This window comes from Echiichthys vipera (genome assembly GCF_963691815.1).
Source record: "Echiichthys vipera genome assembly, chromosome: 23".
Classification (NCBI taxonomy): Eukaryota; Metazoa; Chordata; class Actinopteri; order Perciformes; family Trachinidae; genus Echiichthys; species Echiichthys vipera.
In genome coordinates this window covers 2,804,768-2,824,152 of record NC_139848.1, presented here as the reverse complement: position 1 = coordinate 2,824,152, position 19,385 = coordinate 2,804,768, and the positions used below count along the sequence as shown (strand labels likewise).

The window sequence follows — 19,385 nt, the reverse complement described above, 5'->3', positions numbered from 1 at the left end:
TCAAACAAACATCAGTTAGTGCTGATATGAATTCCCTTTACCCCCCAAAAAAGACAAAACACAGTTGTTGAAGTCAGCCTCTTTTAATAATTCCTCCCATCACATTGTTTTTAAAATATGTATTTGGGTGAAACCAAAGGATGAATTAGATGAAATCGATAAAGATTTGCTCGCTCCTCTCTGGGATGATGTTGTCAGGTGCCGGATCCCCTAAAAGTAACAAGAAAACACCCTCAAGCATTAAAAGGCAATGTTAAATGCTTCAACTGTTTGCAAAAGTGTGCACAGTCACGTTTATTATACATTTACCGATTATTGACAGACATAATCCACAGTGAGGTACTTGGGAAGATCATCACAGTGATCAGGATTGCCCAGATACTCCTCGGTGGCAGGGATCTCGCATTCCTCCTGGAAGTTACACCTGAGGGGAAAGACAAAAGAAAAGCAAGCGTTGTTAATGTAAAAGATGATCACAACAAAGATGATATTTGATACTACCGGCAATCATACGCACATTGCTTTCACGTTTTGTGAAGCTCCCAGACTTGTGCAGAAGGTCATTTTTGAGGGGGTGCTGGTACAGGTCTTCTCATCGAGACGTCCATAATTGGCCGACAGGATGTTCAGCACTCCGTTTTCTGAGGGGGGGGGGGGGGGGGCACAGAAATGAAGACAGTGCATCATATAACAAGACCGACTTTGTTTTAAACTCAATCATATTCCATCGATGGTCATGAAAGCTGGGTCATGACCGAAAGAACGAGGTCGTGGGTACAAGCGGCCGAAATGTGTTTTCTCAGGAGGGGGGCTGGAGTCTCCCTTAGAGAGAGGGGGAGAAGTTCAGCATCCGTGAGGAACTCGGAGTAGAGCCGCTGCTCCTTTGCGTTGAAAGGAGCCAGTTGAGGTGGTTCAGGATCATCTGGTAAGGATGAACCCTGGGCGCCTCCCTAGGGAGGTGTTCCAGGCACGTCCAGCTGGGAGGAGGCCTCGGGGAAGACCCAGGACCAGGCGGAGAGATTAGATCTCCACACTGGCCTGGGAACGCCTCAGGATCCCCCAGTTAGAGCTGGTTAATGAGGCCCGGGAAAGGGAAGTTTGGGGTCCCCTGCTAAAGCTGCTGCCCCCGCGACCCGACCCCGGATAAACGGATGGAGATGAGATGAGATATTCCATCGTTCTTTTCTATCCTTTCACCGCTCGCAATGTGCAATTAAACAATCAACACATTTGTTTTACAATCTAACCAGAAATAGCTGTTGTCAATCTCATAAAGTCAGTATTTAGAGGTTTATAGCTATTGATTGTACTGATTGTCTATTGAAGATAAGTATGAATATCTTGGAGAGATGGTTTTTTTTCCATCACCAAACGTTTCCTCGCAGACAGGATTATAGACGCATTCTCACCGCACTTCAACACTGCAGTTTCTGCTTCACACGCCACAGCAGTGAGCACACCTGTGGAAACATCAGAGAATAAGTTCAGATGCTCGCAATCCTAAAAATCCTCCTAACATCTTCAGTCATATGTGCAGAATGATTGAATGAGACTTCTGCCGTGCTTTAAAAACCACTCACCAGCAGGTTTGCTGATGCAGTTGTAGGTGCTCTGAATGAATTCATTGCTTTTGTCCTCGCACACAAACATGCGCTGGTCGGGCTTGGGCAGTCGGCAGCTTTGCACATTGTTACAGCTAGAGAAATATTAGAAGAGGTCACATTTTTATATATACAGTCCAGATTCATTTATGCACACACGGGTCCTTTGGATATCTGAATTTGAATGGAATTAATTCTAATTTTGCAGTTACTAATCGATCCGTCTCCAGTCTGAAGCCTCAATGTTTTCTGAACAACCAATCAACAAACACACCTCAGCATGGTCCTGGCAGAGCGCAGCAAGAGTTTTATTGAAAATCAGATTAAATGGAACAAGCCGTGCCGTCGTAGATGAAAGTTGGTCACACACTTTCTCATTTTACAGCTAAAGGGTACACGAAAACATGTTTCTGACAACACTTTTTTTAGAAATAGGCCGTACAGTAACATGATCTAGATTCATATTTGATGAGCTCTACCTCAAAATATACCCAGTTGTCCTTTTCCTAATATATGCTCAGTTTTGGCTGCTTACAAACTTTATGTTCATATCTTATCCTTTACTTTTACTCCTCCTTTAACTACTGCATGTGAAAGTAAACAGAATAGATAAACGTACACAAACTGGGCCCATCCTAGCATTCTGTGGTGGATGCAGTTCTCATCCGTGACCGCGGCCTCCTGGCTTTCGGCAGCACAGTCCACAGAAGTTTGAGGACCATGCTGCATCGACAGCAGTTCGATAACTTGTCCTTCAGCTGAACACACACAAAACATGGATCATTAAGCAAAACAGCTGCAGCCCGAGAGAGCGGAAAGAAATGGAGTAATACAGAATGGATACATACGGCATTGCAGCTCGATGTTGGTATCAGGGCATGCTACGTTATACAGTTGTCCTGCAGGAAAACAGGGTCTTAGTATGTCAGATGTCAAAAATCAGCCACTTCGTCACACTTACTGTACAGAGCAGAGGCAAATCTGAGGGTTGTGAGATGATTGACAGGACAGGAAACAGGTAAACAGGTTTCTGGCTATGAGGATAGAAGAAGTTATAATACTCTACCATCAGATGTCCAACACCAAGTTGCAGCCAGGACTAAAAGATACAAAAATATAATGGATCTTAGTATGACGCGTTACATCATTTGGTCCCATTGTTAAAGACACAGTTTAAGAGCATTAGAGACAACAGAAGGGGGGGTGTACTCACGGGCGATGATCGTCACTCTTGTGGAAAGCATCTCGTCAGCCGTAGACAGTGAATGTTACACAGCAGGACTCCCCTTTTATACAGTTTGGTGTTCGAGCAAACATCCTGAAAACATACAGGGAACAGGTCCTGGTTGGAGACATACTGGAATTATTATCTCAATATTTGAAGTACATATAGTCTGAGTTGCTTGATGAGTTTTACCGGAGCCGGATTCAAGATTCAAGAAGCTTTATTTATCCCGAAAAAATAAATCAAACAATTAACTAGATGTGACAGAGTGCAACAGACATTGTGGTTAGACGTAGGTTTATACAATAAACAACAATACGCAGCGTGCAGTTTGGCAGCATTTCATTCATTCATTCATCTTCAACCACTTATCCCGGGGTCGGGGTCGCGGGGGGCTGGAGCGATCCCAGCTGACATCGGGCGTGAGGCGGGGTCCACCCTGGACAGGACGCCAGTCTATCACAGGACACATAGAGACGAACAGAGACAGACAACCATTCACACCTACGGGTGATTTAGAGTCATCAATGAACCGAACACCTGCACGTCTTTGGACTGTGGGAGGAAACCGGAGAACCCGGAGAAAACCCACGCAGACACGGGGACAACATGCAAACTCCACACAGAAGGACCCAGGCCGGGATGCGAACCTGGAACCTTCTCGCTGTGAGGCGACAGTGCTAACCACTATTGAAATAAAATAAGTACAAACTGAATGAATGATAATTGATAAGGAGCGATAAGTATAGCATCAGCGTGATGGTGTTTGTGGATGTTTCTTATTTTTAGTCTAAAAGCCAATAAGTGAGCTCTGACTGAGCAGGCGTCCAGACTAACAGACCTTTTCAATGGAGGTCCATCGCTAGGCAACAGCCAAAAAGCCCTACTCCTGCGCCCCTCGTGTTCTTATACCACGTTACATAACTAAGCTTTGGACCGGGTTTAAAAAAGGGACATAGGCGGTGAAATGAAATGTAGAAATACATGATGTATGTAAATGTCCCTCCTCTAAAGCTAACACAGATTCAGAATAACAACCTCAGGACTCATCTATTAGTGATAACTTAGTATAACGTGTACACCTTTTGCTATGTTGTCCAATAGAAGGTGCACCGGCAGTGTAAATAGGGTAATAATGTCTGTCTTTTCTCAGTGTTGGCACACCTCAGGGGACAGCCGCTCGTTAAAGACACATTTGAACACTTTATTGCTGTGAGCCAATGTCTGTCTGGTTATTGATCATATTTACCACCAGAATTATTCATCTCATCTCATCTTCAGCCTCTTATACGGGGTCGGGTCGCAGGGGCAGCAGCTTTAGCAGGAGACCCCTAACTTCCCTTTCCTGGGCCACATTAACCAGCTCTAACTGGGGGATCCTGAGGCGTTCCCAGGTCAGTGTGGAGATCTAATCTCTCCACCTGGTCCTGGGTCTTCCCCGAGGCCTCGTCCCAGCTGGACGTGCCTGGAACACCTCCCTAGGGAGGCGCCCAGGGTTCATCCAGACCAGATGATCCTGAACCACCTCAACTGGCTCCTTTCAACACAAAGGAGCAGCGGCTCTACCAGAATTATTACCAAAACCATAATCTATCACCTTAGCTGTGCTTGTTTGTACTATTCCACTATATTAACTGCCATAACATATAAGTCATATTTACATTACTATAGATATTATCATAGTTACTGTTACTTTTGAGGTTGCTTGCATCTCTGGGGCTGTCTCTCTGTCTTTGTCTGTTTGTCTTTTCTCTCTTTCTTTTTCCTTCCAACCGGTGCAGACAGAAGTCTGTCCTCCATGAAGCTCGGTCTGTTCGTTCCTGCCTGTTAAAGGGAAGGGTTTCATCGCTACTGTGTGCGCAAGATTGCTGGATTATCACTATATACAGTATTATAACTATAATACATATTACTACTTTCATTAAAGCTAGTGTGACTTGTTGCTGCTCATGGGGGAATTGTTTGGTCTCTTTAAATCATAAACAACTTATAGGGTGTGGTCTTTACCTACTCTATACGTCAAGTGTCTTGAGATAACTGCTGTTATGATTTGGCATTGTAAATAAAACAAAATTGAACTGATCTGGGCAAGCTGTCTGATCTGTGACATAAGGCATAACCAAACACTTACAATTGCATTTTTACTCCTGATACTTGAGCTTTTATTGGTGTTTGATTTGTGTAACCCACAGAAGACAATCCACAACATGTGTACCATGATGCACAAGTATTTCCACAACTACATATGTGTGTGTGTGCGTGTGTGTGTGTGTGTGTGTGTAGGTGTGTGTAGTTCCCTCATGTAAAGTAATGTCGCCACCTGCTGGTGAAGCTACGAATTTGATAAAAATCAGCATAAAAAACAAACACAAAAGTTACTTTTTCTGAACTTTCAGCGAACAGACACACAAAACTCTCCTTTGTGTCTGAGCCGATCTGATCGGATCTTACTTGGACTGATTTTTTTAACATGTCCTTTTACAACTGCAAGCAAACTTTCTTGAGTAAAGAAAAAAATAATGGAAGAAAAAGTTTGTTAGACTAAAAAATAAAAGACGATGATCCCAGTGAACTCTCTTTTATAAAACTCACCATTTAATAAAAGTTTTTCTCACAAACTGCTGCATATTTATCCCATGAATGACTGAACTAACTGCCTGCACAAAGGAAGAAAAGAATAAACCTGTAATGTTGGAGCAAATGCTTTTGAAGGACAAATAATAAATGCTTTTTCAGACACTGACAGGAATGGAAGTTTTTCCACGCTGAGCTTTGAAGGAGACACTTGATACTGACGAATGCACTCTTACTTTGAGGAGAACAGAGAAAAAGATTGTGTTAAGACTGAATTAAGGTCGAAGGGCATACGCTTTTATACTTATATCTACCATTTAAGGATTTTATCTTAGCGTATTTGTGATAATCATATATTCCGACAATTTATATATTAACTGACATGGCTACATGTAAGAGATACTGTACTGTTACTAAAAACAATAACAAGAACTCATAAAGAAAGACAAGAGAAACAAATATTACAAGCAAAAGACATAATACTGCTACTCATCATTGATCATGTTTGCCATAATTATTATCATTGTCATATTCGATCACCTTAGATGTGCTTGTTTCTACTGTTCTGCTGTATTAACTGCCATAACATATGAGTCATATTCACATTACTATAGATATTGTTGTAGTGACTGTTACTCTTTGGTTGCTTGCATCTCTGGAAGTGTGTCTGTCTCTGTCTTTGTGTCTGTCTTTGTCTCTCTCTGTCCATCTGTCCGCCTTTTCTCTCTCTCTCTCCTTCTCTTCCTCTCTCCGGTGCAGACAGATGTGCGTCCTCCACAGAGCTGGGTCTGTCTGTCGTTCCTGTCTGTTATAGTGAAGGTTTTTCGTTGCCACCGTACTCTACGGGGGAATTGTTGGGTCTCTGTAAATCATAAATAAGTCATAGAGTGTGGTCTTTACCTACTCTGTAAAGTGTCCTGAGATAACTTTTGTTATGATTTGGCACTATAAATAAAGTTGGATTGAATTGAATTGACATGAACAGCTTCAGTTGAATAAATGCATTAAGCATGATCATCTGTTGTGTCTACTGCTACAGTTGTGCCTCTTCTATTGCATTGTGTTGTGTTATATCACAACCCTACCGGTGTGTGAATCACTACCCTGTCTTTATTCTTAGACTTTCTTTTTATAGCAACTCCAACTGTCACACGCATGCTGTCTCTGCCTGTCTCACACACACACACACACACACACACACACACACTGAGAGACTCACACACGTTCTGGTTGATAACATTATCTAAAGAGTGTGTGTGTGTGTGTGTGTGTGTGTGTGTGTGTGTGTGTGTGTGTGTGTGTGTGTGTGTGTGTGTGTGTGTGTGTGTGTGTGTGTGTGTGTGTGTGTGTGTGTGTGTGTGTGTGTGTGTGTGTGTGTGTGTGTGTGTGTGTGTGTGTGTGTGTGTGTGTGTGTGTGTGTGTGCGTGCGTGTGCGTGTGCGTGTGTGTGGTACATGGCAGCCTAAGAAATGTGACCTATCCGCGGCGGTGCAGCTGTCGTTCCCAACCTGAGGGAGTTGGGGGTGAAGCAGTGAGATGGGAGAGAGAGAGACAGATAACATGAGCTGATTTAAGTGTTTAGAAGCCTAAAAAGTTTAAAAGTGTATTTTTTTACTCATGGTACTTACTGAAAACACACTAGAGCAGAAGGCCTGAGTGGTTTGACATTTCGGTAAGGCTCTCTCTCTCTCTCTCTCTCTCTCTCTCTCTCTCTCTCTCTCTCTCTCTCTCTCTCTGTCTCTCTCTCTCTCTCTCTCTCACCAGTCTTCACCTGGGTTAAAGCTGTTGAAAGGGACCAAGGCTGTGGCTGCTAATGCTACATGATCCAGGGTGGACTTACACCTACAGCCCGTGCTCGCTAAAGGACACGTAGAGACACGGGCAAATGATTTGAGATGACATATTTTGCTCCATGGATCTTGTTACCTTAACTTGGACTTTGCGGGGATGTCCAAAGGGATCCCTTTTGGCTTTAATGGCAAAAGTGAGGTAGGATGCATTCCTTTCTATTATCGAGTCTATTTAAAGCAACTGAATGATTCAGCATATTCGAGGGTTATCATGAATCAGTACTGTCTTTAATCAGTAATTATGGCATTCTATCAGTTGCCTTATTCTGTGTATAAGAATGAATTAAATGGCAGGAAGTCCTAAAACCAAATCTTTTTCTGAGCTGAGTACGGTAGATCAGTACGACAAAGACACACCGCAGCAACTTGATTTTCACAACTTGGAAGAACTACTTTGGAAAAGGTTGGCAAAGATAATTGAGGGGAGGAGATGAGGAAGCAAATCCCAGCCTTCATCGTCAAAATCCTTTCACAGGGCCAACATAGCAACTTGCAACCTCTTTAATACTTGTATAAGTTATAACATCACATGCTTCAAAACCGACGTCACCCATTCGAGGTGTCAGGACACCCCTTCTTTGCTTCTTGGATCCTGGCTACAGTACCATGACCACTTCTGTCCGTCTGGATTGTTAGGAGTGTACTTGGCATCAAAACGACACACACGGCCAGTGTGTAAGAGAAAAGTTAGGACATGTCTTTAGCTTTGCCAGAACAGTTTGTGGCTCAAAGGTTTTTGGGGAACTTGCAAGAGACGGTTAAAGAGACAGAGACATGTTGACTTTAATTCCCCAGTATGGATCAAACTCTAACAACCCTGCGTTCTACACGTCCCACAATGCAACTCTGAACCTTTTTATTTAGGCAGCCATTTTTTTTAAACTTCCATGTCTGTAGTCTTTCATTCAAGCATTGTTAAACATTTGTAGACTCAAAGCCAAAGCTGTGATACCCCAGTGATGTCACTTGAGTACTTTTTCTCAAGACATTACGCAACTTGTAAAATGTGTGGAGTACCCTGAAGGTAGAATGCTTTATGCACAACAATAGTGTCATATTTCATGATAAGAAGTGATTATTTGCATAGTGTCCCAAAAATGAACTAACAAACAATGATGTCATTTTACGTGATGAGCAGGTTCACTCTCAAACGGTGGCTGTATTTCAAACTGTAAACTAAACATAACTTTGGTGTCATTCTGATAGATGTGCTCTGGTCATTACAGGCCTCAGTGCAACAGCCCAGGTCGAACATCCTCTGCACTCCTGGTGAGCCCGGAGATATCTGAAGCAATGGAGTCTCTCACCAGAAGCCTTCAATAACTGCAGCCCGTCTTGTCAATTACCAGTAAAAAGTACAGTTTGTTAAGAAGTCTGAAAGAAGTCGAGATGGCAGAAGGCCCTGGCTCCAGTCCCAGTCTCAGTATCCCGTCCAAGAGGCCCAAAGTCATCAAGGACCCGATTGTTCCAGACGCTGGGGTTGCGGTTCAAGAACCCACGCCTCCAGTTTTCACCCGTAAACTCCGTAAAGCAGCAGTAGGAACAAGCTGTGATATACGGCTGAGGGTGTCAGTGGCAGGATATCCAAAACCTTTGCTGACCTGGTACCACAATGAGGAGCTCCTCCCCCCGTCAGAAGCCCAGGACCCAGGCGGGCTGTGGATCCGGGACTGCCGCACGAGCGATGCTGGCTTGTATACGTGCGTGGCGACCAACGAGCTGGGAGAGACAAGCTGCAGTGCTGTTTTGGCCATTATGGACCTTGGTGAAGGTAATCACAGCCAGCAGACACTTACACTTCCTTTAAAGCAACATGACATTTGATTTTTTAGCTCCAGTCACCGATCTTGCATTTCCTTTTGGTTGATTTGTGACAAACTGGTTTAACCAATTCTCAAAATGTTGTCTTTTCTACCCCTTGAAGCATTTTCAGTGCAGTGAAAGCTCACTCTTCCATGTCTGCAGAGCAGCACTGGGAGATGCTTAAAATTAGCTCGAGGATGTAAGTAGAGATTTGTCGGAGAGGAGAAGTGTCCTCTGCCGTGGCTTTCTCTAAGCTGCACAGCTGAACCTGTGGGTGTTGTTTGTTGTGTTTACTGAGCTGAAGAAGTTTGGATTCGGGCCCCTGGGAAGAACATTCCCATTATGAGGAAACATCTACTTTAAGCTGGGAAACTTGGGACATTCCCATAAGCCTACTTTAAAGCAGAGACAGCAGATATTCAGCTGTGTTGTACATGACTCAGTAGGTGTATCAGTAATTACGCATCATCAGGTGTGTCATTGGTCGGACAGTTAGCAGCTTTTGAATGCAGTGGGCTACAAATAATTTACAGCAGGTGTAAACTGACGTTTAAAAGTGACTCCATAGCTGTAGAGCAGTATCTAACGTGTCTGGATATGCTTTATCCTCTTGCTCAAGGACACTTCAGCATGAGGAATTTAAGTGGATTGTCTGTTATTTCCCAGTATATATATGTTTAATATCTGTATAGCGACAAGAAAGCAGCACAAACAGATGCCACACACCATAGCAAACACACCCCCCTGAGCTCATTCTTCAATGAAGCTCCTGTGACTTTTTGAACCTCTTGCCCATGCACAAGTAACTAACTCTACGATAAGCCCCATATATAAATATATAAATGATTTCCCCCTGGGATTATTAAAGTATTTCTGATTCTATAGCCCTGTATGTGACATATAGCCCTATATGCCATATGTCATAGTTTGCAGTGTAGGCATATTACAAAATATATTAGTAGTAGTAGTATTGAGTCTGGCAGTGAAAGCAAACATGCAACTGGGATGAGAGAAGTCAATAACATTAACTGAAGGTTTCTGAAACATATGTGGCTAAGTGAAAACAGCAGGAATCCTTTTATACCATTGCTGTCAAGGATAAGAAAAATAGGATTTTCAAAGTTAAAGCAAACACCAGTTAGTCTGTCTTTTTACTTAGATAGATCCGTTCATGCGGTACCTGTCCTGCGGTTGCATTATGTTAAACCCTTTTGAAAGTGCAGTCAAACATTCCCAAACCTAAATTCAATTTCGTCGTGATTCTCTACTTTGTTAAGGAGCTAATAAGTGGAACATTCAGTGAAAATCGATTCATTTTTAGGGCTGTCTCGTCTGCTGCATCTTGCAAGAATAACAACATCCCATTCGATGGTAAGAATACACCTGACCTCACCTCGTTTGCGTCACTCTTTTCAGTCCCCAGAATACAATGTTCAGTGAGATCATTGTTTCGCCGGGTAGATTTGCTCATGTCTTGTTTCCTTGGCCCGTGGTGAAAGTTGACAGTTGAGCTCACGTCACCAGCTCTCACACCATGAGCTGGCACGCATGGTCCAGCTGGCATATCATTCAGCACCTCTCTGTCTCGCTGGCCTAGTTTGAAACTTCTCGCTTGAATCCAGAGTTAGTTTTGACCTCTGTTCCTCATCACCTATTTCTGCTCCACTCATTGTCTCCTCTTTTGTCTCTCTCTGCTCATTTCAGCGAGACTGACTTACAATTCAGATTAAAGGTTGAATATTATTAAGGTTGAATATGGGGAATGAGCAGAACACCGCCATCTTGTGTCTAAAGATCGTAGTCGCAACAACAAAACATAATTCCAGCAGTCGGGTTGCCATGTTCGTTGCCCAGTAGCCTACAGGAGACTGGAGTCTTTTTTAACCTGTTTGAACCAATCCCCTTTGACAAATCACACCATAAAAAGAAGTATTGCAGAGGAGTTTGACTGACAGTTACCATTAGCCGTTACTGTTAAGTAAACATCAAAGTTAGCTTACCGTTCAAGGAGAAACATAGCCATTTGGGCGTGTGCTTTAATGCCGTTAAACTCCTTTATCTCCGTCCATGGAGTGAATGGTCGGCCTATATTGACTCCTGTTTTTGCCCGTCGCCGCTCACTCAGCTGCTGCTGGGACAAATAAGCAGCTGCAGGATTGGCAAACTCCATTTCACCCAGTGCCAGCCTACAGTAGCTGCACCCAACAACAGACAACCCTGGCAACCCGCAATGCTGGCCGCTATAGGCTGGTGAAATGTAAACAGAACGTGACAGAAAAAATATAAATTATATAAATATAAAATAAATAAAAACAAATATTAATTCAGACTAAATGTATATTTTTAATGGAAAAGCAATACTTTCATTCTGTGCCCCTCAAAACGCCCCGTGGGTGTATTATTCTCTTAAAAATAGCTTTTAATAAAGATTCTGCATATTCAACCTTTAAATATTGAGTTCTCAGGTTTATGCATTGAATAGGTCTGGGACTTGTATATGTCATGGGTAAGAGATGTAAAATATAAGATCTGATATTTTAATCGTCAGCATTTAGAAAAAGTCACTTTCACAAAGACTTGACTTGGTCATCTTCTGGTTTCTTGCCTAACTTTTGATCGGTGATATTTACGCCATTGGCAAATGGGTAAAAGGGCGTAAAATAACATGTTTATTTTCCCACAAGGTCTTGGTTTTTATCAGTTTTCTGGGTCCGAGCTGTCTTACTATCTCTCTGACCTCTGCCTCCCTCCTCTTTCTCTCCTTGTGGTTATTTAAGGCCCCTGGTATGTGCCGTGCTGGTCAGAGGGCTTGTGCTCTAGTGATGTGTGGATGCCGCTGGCCCCCTTCTCTGATTGCACCAACAGACATCACAGATAATTATAGCATCACCACAGTCAAGACGCGGCGCTGTCACACTCAATCACGCTCAGGGGGATGAAAGGGAGACGGTGTGGGTATGCTGGGGCAGTGAATGTGTATTTGTGTGGGTGTGTGTTAGTGTGTGTTTTACACATGTGTGCAGTTAGTTTTCATGGCTGTTCTGGCTGCTTTTGAGCCTCCCTCATTGAGTCAGAAAGTAAGGTCTGTCACTTTAAGATATCACCCTTAGAGATCAGACCAACCAGAAACCAGAGGTGTGCTGTGTCACAAGTCTAGACTACTTTATTGACGTCACCCTCTGGCGTATAGCTTTTGATTAACATACCGTCAGGCCTCCAAAGGCTGGATAGAAGCTCTGAAAAGCAGCACATCCGTCACCTGTGGTATTTTCAGCTTCTATTACAATAGCTGATCATTGTTGCGTTGTGACGCAGAAGCATGAACGTCACAGGCGGGACTTGCAGTTACCCGTAATATTAACAAAGGTATTTGATGCACCAGTGGTTTCCAAACAGGATAGAAGAGCAGGAAAAAGTACATTCCTGTTATAATCTCTTTACTTTTCATTCACCCATAGACGTATGCATGCTGTGATGGGGAATTAGGTATTGTTTCATTTTAGGGATTTCATGTGAAACAGTTGGGAAACACAGCTATTTTACAGGTCTGCTCATAATTACTTTGTTCTGTGTAACTGACATCACATCACATCACAGGAAGTTGTCAGGTTGAGCTGCTCTAGACAGTGACGTGGAAGTTTGGAAGGAGGAGAGTCAATGTAGGGGACCTGTGTTAGCTCTTCTGTCACCCAAGCCCATTATGATCCCCTGACAGTAGCTGTGATTCCTCATCCAAGAGCCAAAAAAGACATTACACCATCGTTTTCAGAGGACTAGTACTCCTCATGACTCGTTAACTGACCTTTTATGTGAAGAATTGTCAAGGTTCATTTCAAATGTACAGTAACAAGCCACTGGGCTATTAAACAGTGCACACTCATAAACATGCTAATAGATTGTAGCTCCAAGGTTTATGAGCACTTAGCTGTCTGAAATAGATCCGCCTCACTTCCACTGGTGTCCCCGTACCTGTCCCATTGTCCCATAATGTCGGTGCAGTCTTAGCATAGCCTTAGCGCTGTATTACAACATGTCCGCCATGTACTAGAGTTTCAAAACTCCCCGTAGTCCAAGCAGAGTGACACACAGAGGACAGCAAAGGTTGTCCGGTTTCTGCTTAGCAGTGCGTTTAATCCCCTGCCATAACTGGGGGGGGGGCAGGCTCTCTGAAAAGGGGTGCAAAGGGAAAGTACAGTACAACTGAAGGGGTTGTACTATGCAAGACTCTAAATAGACTGCTGGAGTTTGCAGTCAAAGTAAGGGAGGACTGGGGGAAGACACGGAGAGGACAAAAAAGACAGACATGGGCTGAGAAAGATCCAGTTTAAAGGGTCCAGCAACCATTTTAAGAAGGCACTTCTTGCTCGGCCAATTCCTCATTTCATGCTGCAGCAGCAGCCATTATGAAGACTTTATATGAAGAGAAGATGAAACTGGGAGAAATAGGCCTGTTGGGGTCATTTTGAGCAGGTTCCCTTGTTTTTAAGTGGTGTGTCTCAGTGGGAAAGCCTTGATGGAGGACTTGTACACAGAGGAGAAGAAGAACTTTTGGGCAGAAGTGGCCTGTTTTTAAAGGAAGACCGGAGCTATGTACCGAAAGGAGCTGCTTGATGCACGGAGAGCTTTGAGGGGTGCTAGGGAAGGTGTGCGTGGGCCGAGAAGCAAGAAGCAGAGAGGTGAGTGGGAGTTGTTGTACAAAATATGAATCACAGTAGGATAAAATGGTTTGTCGGGGAAGCTTTTTACAGGTTGAAGTAAGAGAAGGATCCCACTGTAGCAGGGAATTTATAAAATGCAAACTCAACGAAGTGGAACAGCTGTAATGGAAATGAAAACAAGGTATTACACTTGAGGACGCGATGGCTTCTGCTTAATTGGATTGTGTCTTCCAAGCCTTGCCCTGTTCTACAAAATCCCCAGCTACTCATAATGCTTTTCACTGCAGGCTTGACTTTAAGGTGCAGCAATCTTGTTTGTAACAGTGCAGATATGGCTGCCCATAAACACTCAAGTTAAATGTTGTTTTCTCTCAGAATTTCACTTTTAAAATACTTAAAAACTGCCACCGGTGATGACATCATTGGTGTATTTATACTGCTTATACTTTTTACCCCAAAGCTAGCCTTCTTTTACCAAAAAAGAGCAAATCTCGTCCAACCAGTCCTCATGCCAATTAGGAGACTTAGGGCGCACTCACACTGTCCATCCGTACCGTGCCCAAACAGGTTTCACGGCTAAAGTCTAATTCGTTTGACCAGTGTGAGTGCAACCGTACCATGCCTAGGAGCGGTGCGCTTGCCGGCCACAGCCCATTTGGGAGAGGTGGGCATCTGTAAAGCACGCTTGCACGTGTTAGAGCGTGAGCACGAGGCCTACGGCGGTTCTGGCGTCATTTATTATTCGCCTGTTGGGACGTAGAAAAAAGAAGGAGAGACCATGCGCGGACATTTAAGACAATGGCGGTGAAAGGTTCACGTTGGTGTGATGCGGAGGTGGAGTGTTTACTGCAGATTTGGTCGATGAAAAGATTCAAAAACAGTCGACAAGACGCACAAAAACTCCAAGATCTATGGAAAGATTTGTAAACAAAGCGACACATCGCGATGACGTCATCAATGCGTGTGACGTGTTACGACGTGATGACGTATAGGCAGCAAGAAACATTCCCCGAGGCCCAGGTAGTGTGAGTACACACGGGCCTGGAGGGGGGGACAAGCACCCTAAAGCACGGGGCACCGTACGGATGGACAGTGTGAGTGCACCCTAAAGAAATCCCATCGAAGGCCTACTCCATGATCCAAATGTAAACAAAGGGGTCCTCCCACCCTCTAAACCCAGACCCCCCAAACTAATGGTGTGTAATGGACTACCACCACAGTAAGAGCTATGTCTTCTGACGCTTTTATAGGTTTGATCACATGTAGCAGAATCAAAACAGCCCTAAAAAAGATGTGAAGAAGTGAAACTCTTCAATTATATATGGAAATATGCGAAATACATGACATTTATATGGAAAACAAATGGGGACTTTTAAATAAAACATTTAATTTTGCATTTCCAAGGGCTTTACATGTGATATTTAAATGTTTCATGTCTGCTGCAGTTGAACCTTGAACCCATTGATCCGCTCGGTCAGTGTCAGTTATAGATCATAGCTTTGCATTCCTGCTCTCACCATTTCTTATCGACCCGGTCCTCTTGTGTGTGAATTATGATCTGCCTAAATCGGCATACCAGGCAGAGACAATCTATAGCTGCTTGATGATTTCACATTCTCCAAATGCTATGTTCAATTGGATTAAGGACGCCGTACAATTAATGAGGTGCTCTGTTCTCGTGAGACAGCTGAGGCAATACGTGAACGTAAAGCCAACGCTGTTTCCTCCGTGTTTGGTCTGGCAAAGGGTGTGTTTGTGTTCCATCCCGCCGGTACACAGTCATTCACAGGGACCCTCAGGGATTTGGTGAGGATTAGGTGGTAGGATCGGGTTGCAGTGTGACTGTCAACATTGGCCGCTGTCATTTTGGATTTCCAAATCAGCTCACCGTACGAAGTGAATTGACATATCACCACTCTCGTTTGCCTCAGAAGGGTTTCAGGGGGCAAATGAAGACTTCAAATGTAGTCTCACGACATTCCAGGTTTCCTTCACAATATCCAAGACATGCATGATATGAAAGATCTGGTTAGATGTGACACAGAGAGACAGTGTGATCACAGTTTGATGGACCAGCAGCAGTATCAGCTTTCTGTTGCAGGGCGGTTCTGGTAGACCTGCTGCTGATAAAGCTGCATGCCCGGGAGGCATCCATCAAGGCTGCTGCTCCCCAGAAAGCAGCCTCTGTCACAAAATCAATGGGTTTCCGTGAAGTCTGCTTACTCTTTTCTTGTTTTAAGCTAATTAAACTTACATGCTCGCAATTGCACCTGTCTTTCACGTCTCCATCTGTGTCGAGATCATCAAAGCCAAATGTTGCAGCTCAGGCATGCCTGATACATGTTGTAGCTCAATACGTTGGTGATTACTGTAGGTTTAAGCGGCGCAGAGGACAATGTGGCATCTTTAGCTATCAAACAAAAGCGGATTAACAGTGAGATAAATGTCATGCACCAAAAAAATCTAATTATCTTTCCTCCCTGGCTGATATTTCATGATATTCCAGCCTGAGATTGGTTGGAGCTGAGTCGTCGTTGCTCAGCTTCATGAGAGATTTCTAGGCAAATGGAAGCTTCCCCACCGTATCTGGCCTGTCATTGGATGATGGTCATAGAAACTGGTGTTATGATGGGCTTATTGATCTGGGGGCATTTGAACTGTTGCTCGGGGGTGTATCCCATATCACGCATAAAGCCTTGGTATTGATCGCTGCACTTTCTGCCGGACTGAATGCCTCACACTGGTGATGGATGCAGGAGGAGTGCAGGGCGGGCGAGGGTGAAGAGAGGGAGGTTTGTTAAAATAACAATTGAAAACAGCAATCCACTGCATGTAGGTTTCCCTTTAGTGACATTTAGTTTTTGAGATACAAAAACACCACTTGTAGCGGGGGCGGTAATCATCCAATAAATGAAGGAAGAGGAAAAAGAGATAAAAATCCGAAACAAAATCATTCCCTGAGCAACTCCAGATTCATGGCAGGAGTAAATCTCACATTGACTCTGTGTTTACAAGGCCGTAAAACAGTAACATGCCTCACTTACAATGCTGAAAAGCACATCGTTCAGCGAAGCGAGTCAGCAGCCGGGGATGGAGGAGCTACGCCGAAACGTTGACGAGGACGCTAGGTGGTTGGTTGGTTGGAGAGTGAGATCCAGGCTTTTAGATTCATTTGATGGAGGAGGTGTGGAGAACACAGATGTGTCGATGTGTCTGCAAGAACTATTAGCACGTGTGTTTTAGAGACAGCGCCTTGGAGGAGGAGGTAGATGGATGGTGGGAGGCGGTTGCATGTTCTCGTCACGTTCCCTCAACAAATCAGACATCCTGGGGTGTTTCATGAGGTTGTCTTTGTCGGATTTACACAGGTCTCTATGTAGATATCAGTATTATAGCAATAATGGTTTTGTGAGCTATTTTGCAGATTTTGTCATAATTTAACAGACTAAAATATTATTTCAAGGTTGACCTGTGGCTGCTGCTCGTTGCGATCCTGCAATAACAAACATGCATCATACTGTAAACCAGTGGGGGGTGGTTTCCCTGGGCTGCTCGAGGCTGTGGTGACCTTGACCCTATCACTGGTTAAAGCTAACGGACATGGAAGATGGATAAATAATTGATGGCTTATGGGTTTGCTGAGGGCTGGTACCTCACTGAGAGAGGAAAACAAAGAACATAGGAGAGTAGCGCGAGAGGTGGAGGGTGTTCCTGTAAGTAATATAAAGAAAACAGATATATTTCACTCCCCTCCTCTTCAATTTAATTTATTTATCTGTTTATTTTGTACCTGCCAGTTAGATAAATCCTCATCGCACATTGTCTCAGTCCCATTTATCTTGTCATCCATGCCTCTTCCTACAGCTTTCTCTCTCCGTTTCTCCTCTGCTCTGCCTCCTCCCCCGTGAATCTTTTCCCCACCAGCCTCGCTCGCCTCCACTCTCTTCTCTTTGTCTATTCCCCTCCCTCTTTCTTCTCTCTCTTCTTGCCTCAATCTTGCTCTCATCTGCTGCTGAAAAAAGAAATCCAACATGCTCTGTCGAAGCCAGTCATTCTTTCCCCACCTCCTCCTCCTCCTCTTGATCGCCACTCTCATCACTGCAATCAAGACCAACACACCCCTTATGCTCAGACCTCCAACCCCCACCTCCTCTTGTATCGCGCTCGTTTCAGGCAGGGGTGGGGAGAGGGGAGGGGGGGTTGGCAACATCGACGTCAGAGAGGGACGCTGTTCGCATCAGCGTATACACACTCAGACACAAAGACACCTGGCTCCGGCGTATTTGCATCCTCTCTTTCTCCCCGTCTTGCTGCCAGACTGGAGAGTAAACACACCCACGCACAAAAGGCAGCTGAATCCCGTTTTTCTTTTGTTGTTGTTGTTGATGCCACACCCTGGGTTTATTCGGGTTGTAGGGGTGTTGTTGTGAGCTCATGCCACAGGTAATCTCGCACGCTTGACAGGAAGCACTACTTGAAGAGATGAAGAAAATCTGGTCCAAGAAGAGATTTCAGGTGAGTTTGCTCCTTAAAAAACTACATTTTTTGAATATGATTGTGGTACGAAGCTATATCTGGGTTGTCTTTCATAGAGATTAGAAGGTTTTTACATATTAGGCATGGTCATGCCACACCCGTTACCTGATAATCACATGCAAATGTGTTGGATACTGACAGATAACAGTGGTAAAAGAAACATTTTAGGAATATTTTGTACTATATTGTTCATTCTAAAGCTAAAAGTGTGTAGTGTGGAAGGGAGAGGTGATGCTTTGCCGTCTCTTGTTGTCCATTATCTGTCGATAAATTGAGGGCAAATCAGAACAAGGCAACAAAGAAAGTCAGCCCAGGAAAACCGTGAATGTAGAAAAATGTATGTTATCACAGTATAAGCAATGAGAATCATCTTTCACACTGAAACACACCAAAAAAAGACCCCAAAAATCCACTTTCACAGTGTCACACAGTCTTCTTCTGTACCACGTTTAGTGTTATAAATATGTATCACGCCCTGGAAGTCCTGACAGTTATAGTTTACAGGTATATATCAGGTCACAGGTCTCAAAAATTGGGAGCAGATGAAAAGTGTGTCAGTAGGCTACGCTCCGCGGAGACATGAGAATCAGGGCAGCCAGTCAGAAAGGCTTCGAAGTGAGCAAAGCACAGGATAAAGCTGCTTCCTTCTGACGGTCGCTTTGCCTCCTCTGAATGCTGCATCCATATCCAACCCTTGAGACTGGGTCTTTTCCATCCAGCAGCAGATCTGTGAGAATAATGCTGCTAGGATTTGGATTATACCCATAGAATATGTTTTTGAAGTACTTGCCAAACGCAGCCTTTTCAGAAGGATGCAGTTGGTGGCTGGCTTTCGCTGATATGATTGCCCCGAGGCCACGACAATGGAGATCACGACAACGACGGAGGCTTCGAGTGGAGTCACACAGCAGCTACCACCAGGCAACAGTTAATCAAATTGCCCGACACAGAAGCATTAACCCGTGGGGAGTGCTCAGCAGACGTGGGGGGAAAAATGAGTGTGAAATGAGTCATTTCACTTCGCACTTTTGCTACTTTGGCTTTCCATCCGCTGCAAAGCAGTGAGTCATTCTGAGGCGCTCTCCTTGGTGCTGATTGACAGACTGTCCAAGAAGCACTTTTACCAACTGCTTCATAAG

General features: G+C 44.0%; 2 protein-coding genes across 2 annotated transcripts in view; one reads left to right on the top strand and one right to left on the bottom strand.

The window, feature by feature from the left end:
• Nucleotides 1-312: 312 nt before the first annotated feature.
• LOC310964722 (L-rhamnose-binding lectin CSL2-like) lies at nucleotides 313-2,845 on the bottom strand (the record flags this gene model as incomplete). Its single annotated transcript, XM_083937978.1, has 7 exons — nucleotides 313-424; nucleotides 518-641; nucleotides 1,410-1,460; nucleotides 1,581-1,696; nucleotides 2,221-2,359; nucleotides 2,450-2,500; nucleotides 2,815-2,845. 7 exons carry the CDS (start codon nucleotides 2,843-2,845, stop codon nucleotides 313-315), a joined length of 624 nt encoding a protein of 207 aa, XP_083794104.1.
• Nucleotides 2,846-6,954: 4,109 nt separating this feature from the next.
• Nucleotides 6,955-19,385, top strand: part of spega (striated muscle enriched protein kinase a) — a 45,294-nt gene continuing 32,863 nt past the window's right edge. Inside the window, exons 1-2 of the mRNA XM_083937692.1 lie at nucleotides 6,955-7,388; nucleotides 8,476-9,020. Coding sequence (XP_083793818.1) covers nucleotides 8,639-9,020 — 382 coding nt within the window. The 5' untranslated portion in view covers nucleotides 6,955-7,388; nucleotides 8,476-8,638. The remainder of the gene's footprint in view (nucleotides 7,389-8,475; nucleotides 9,021-19,385) is intronic.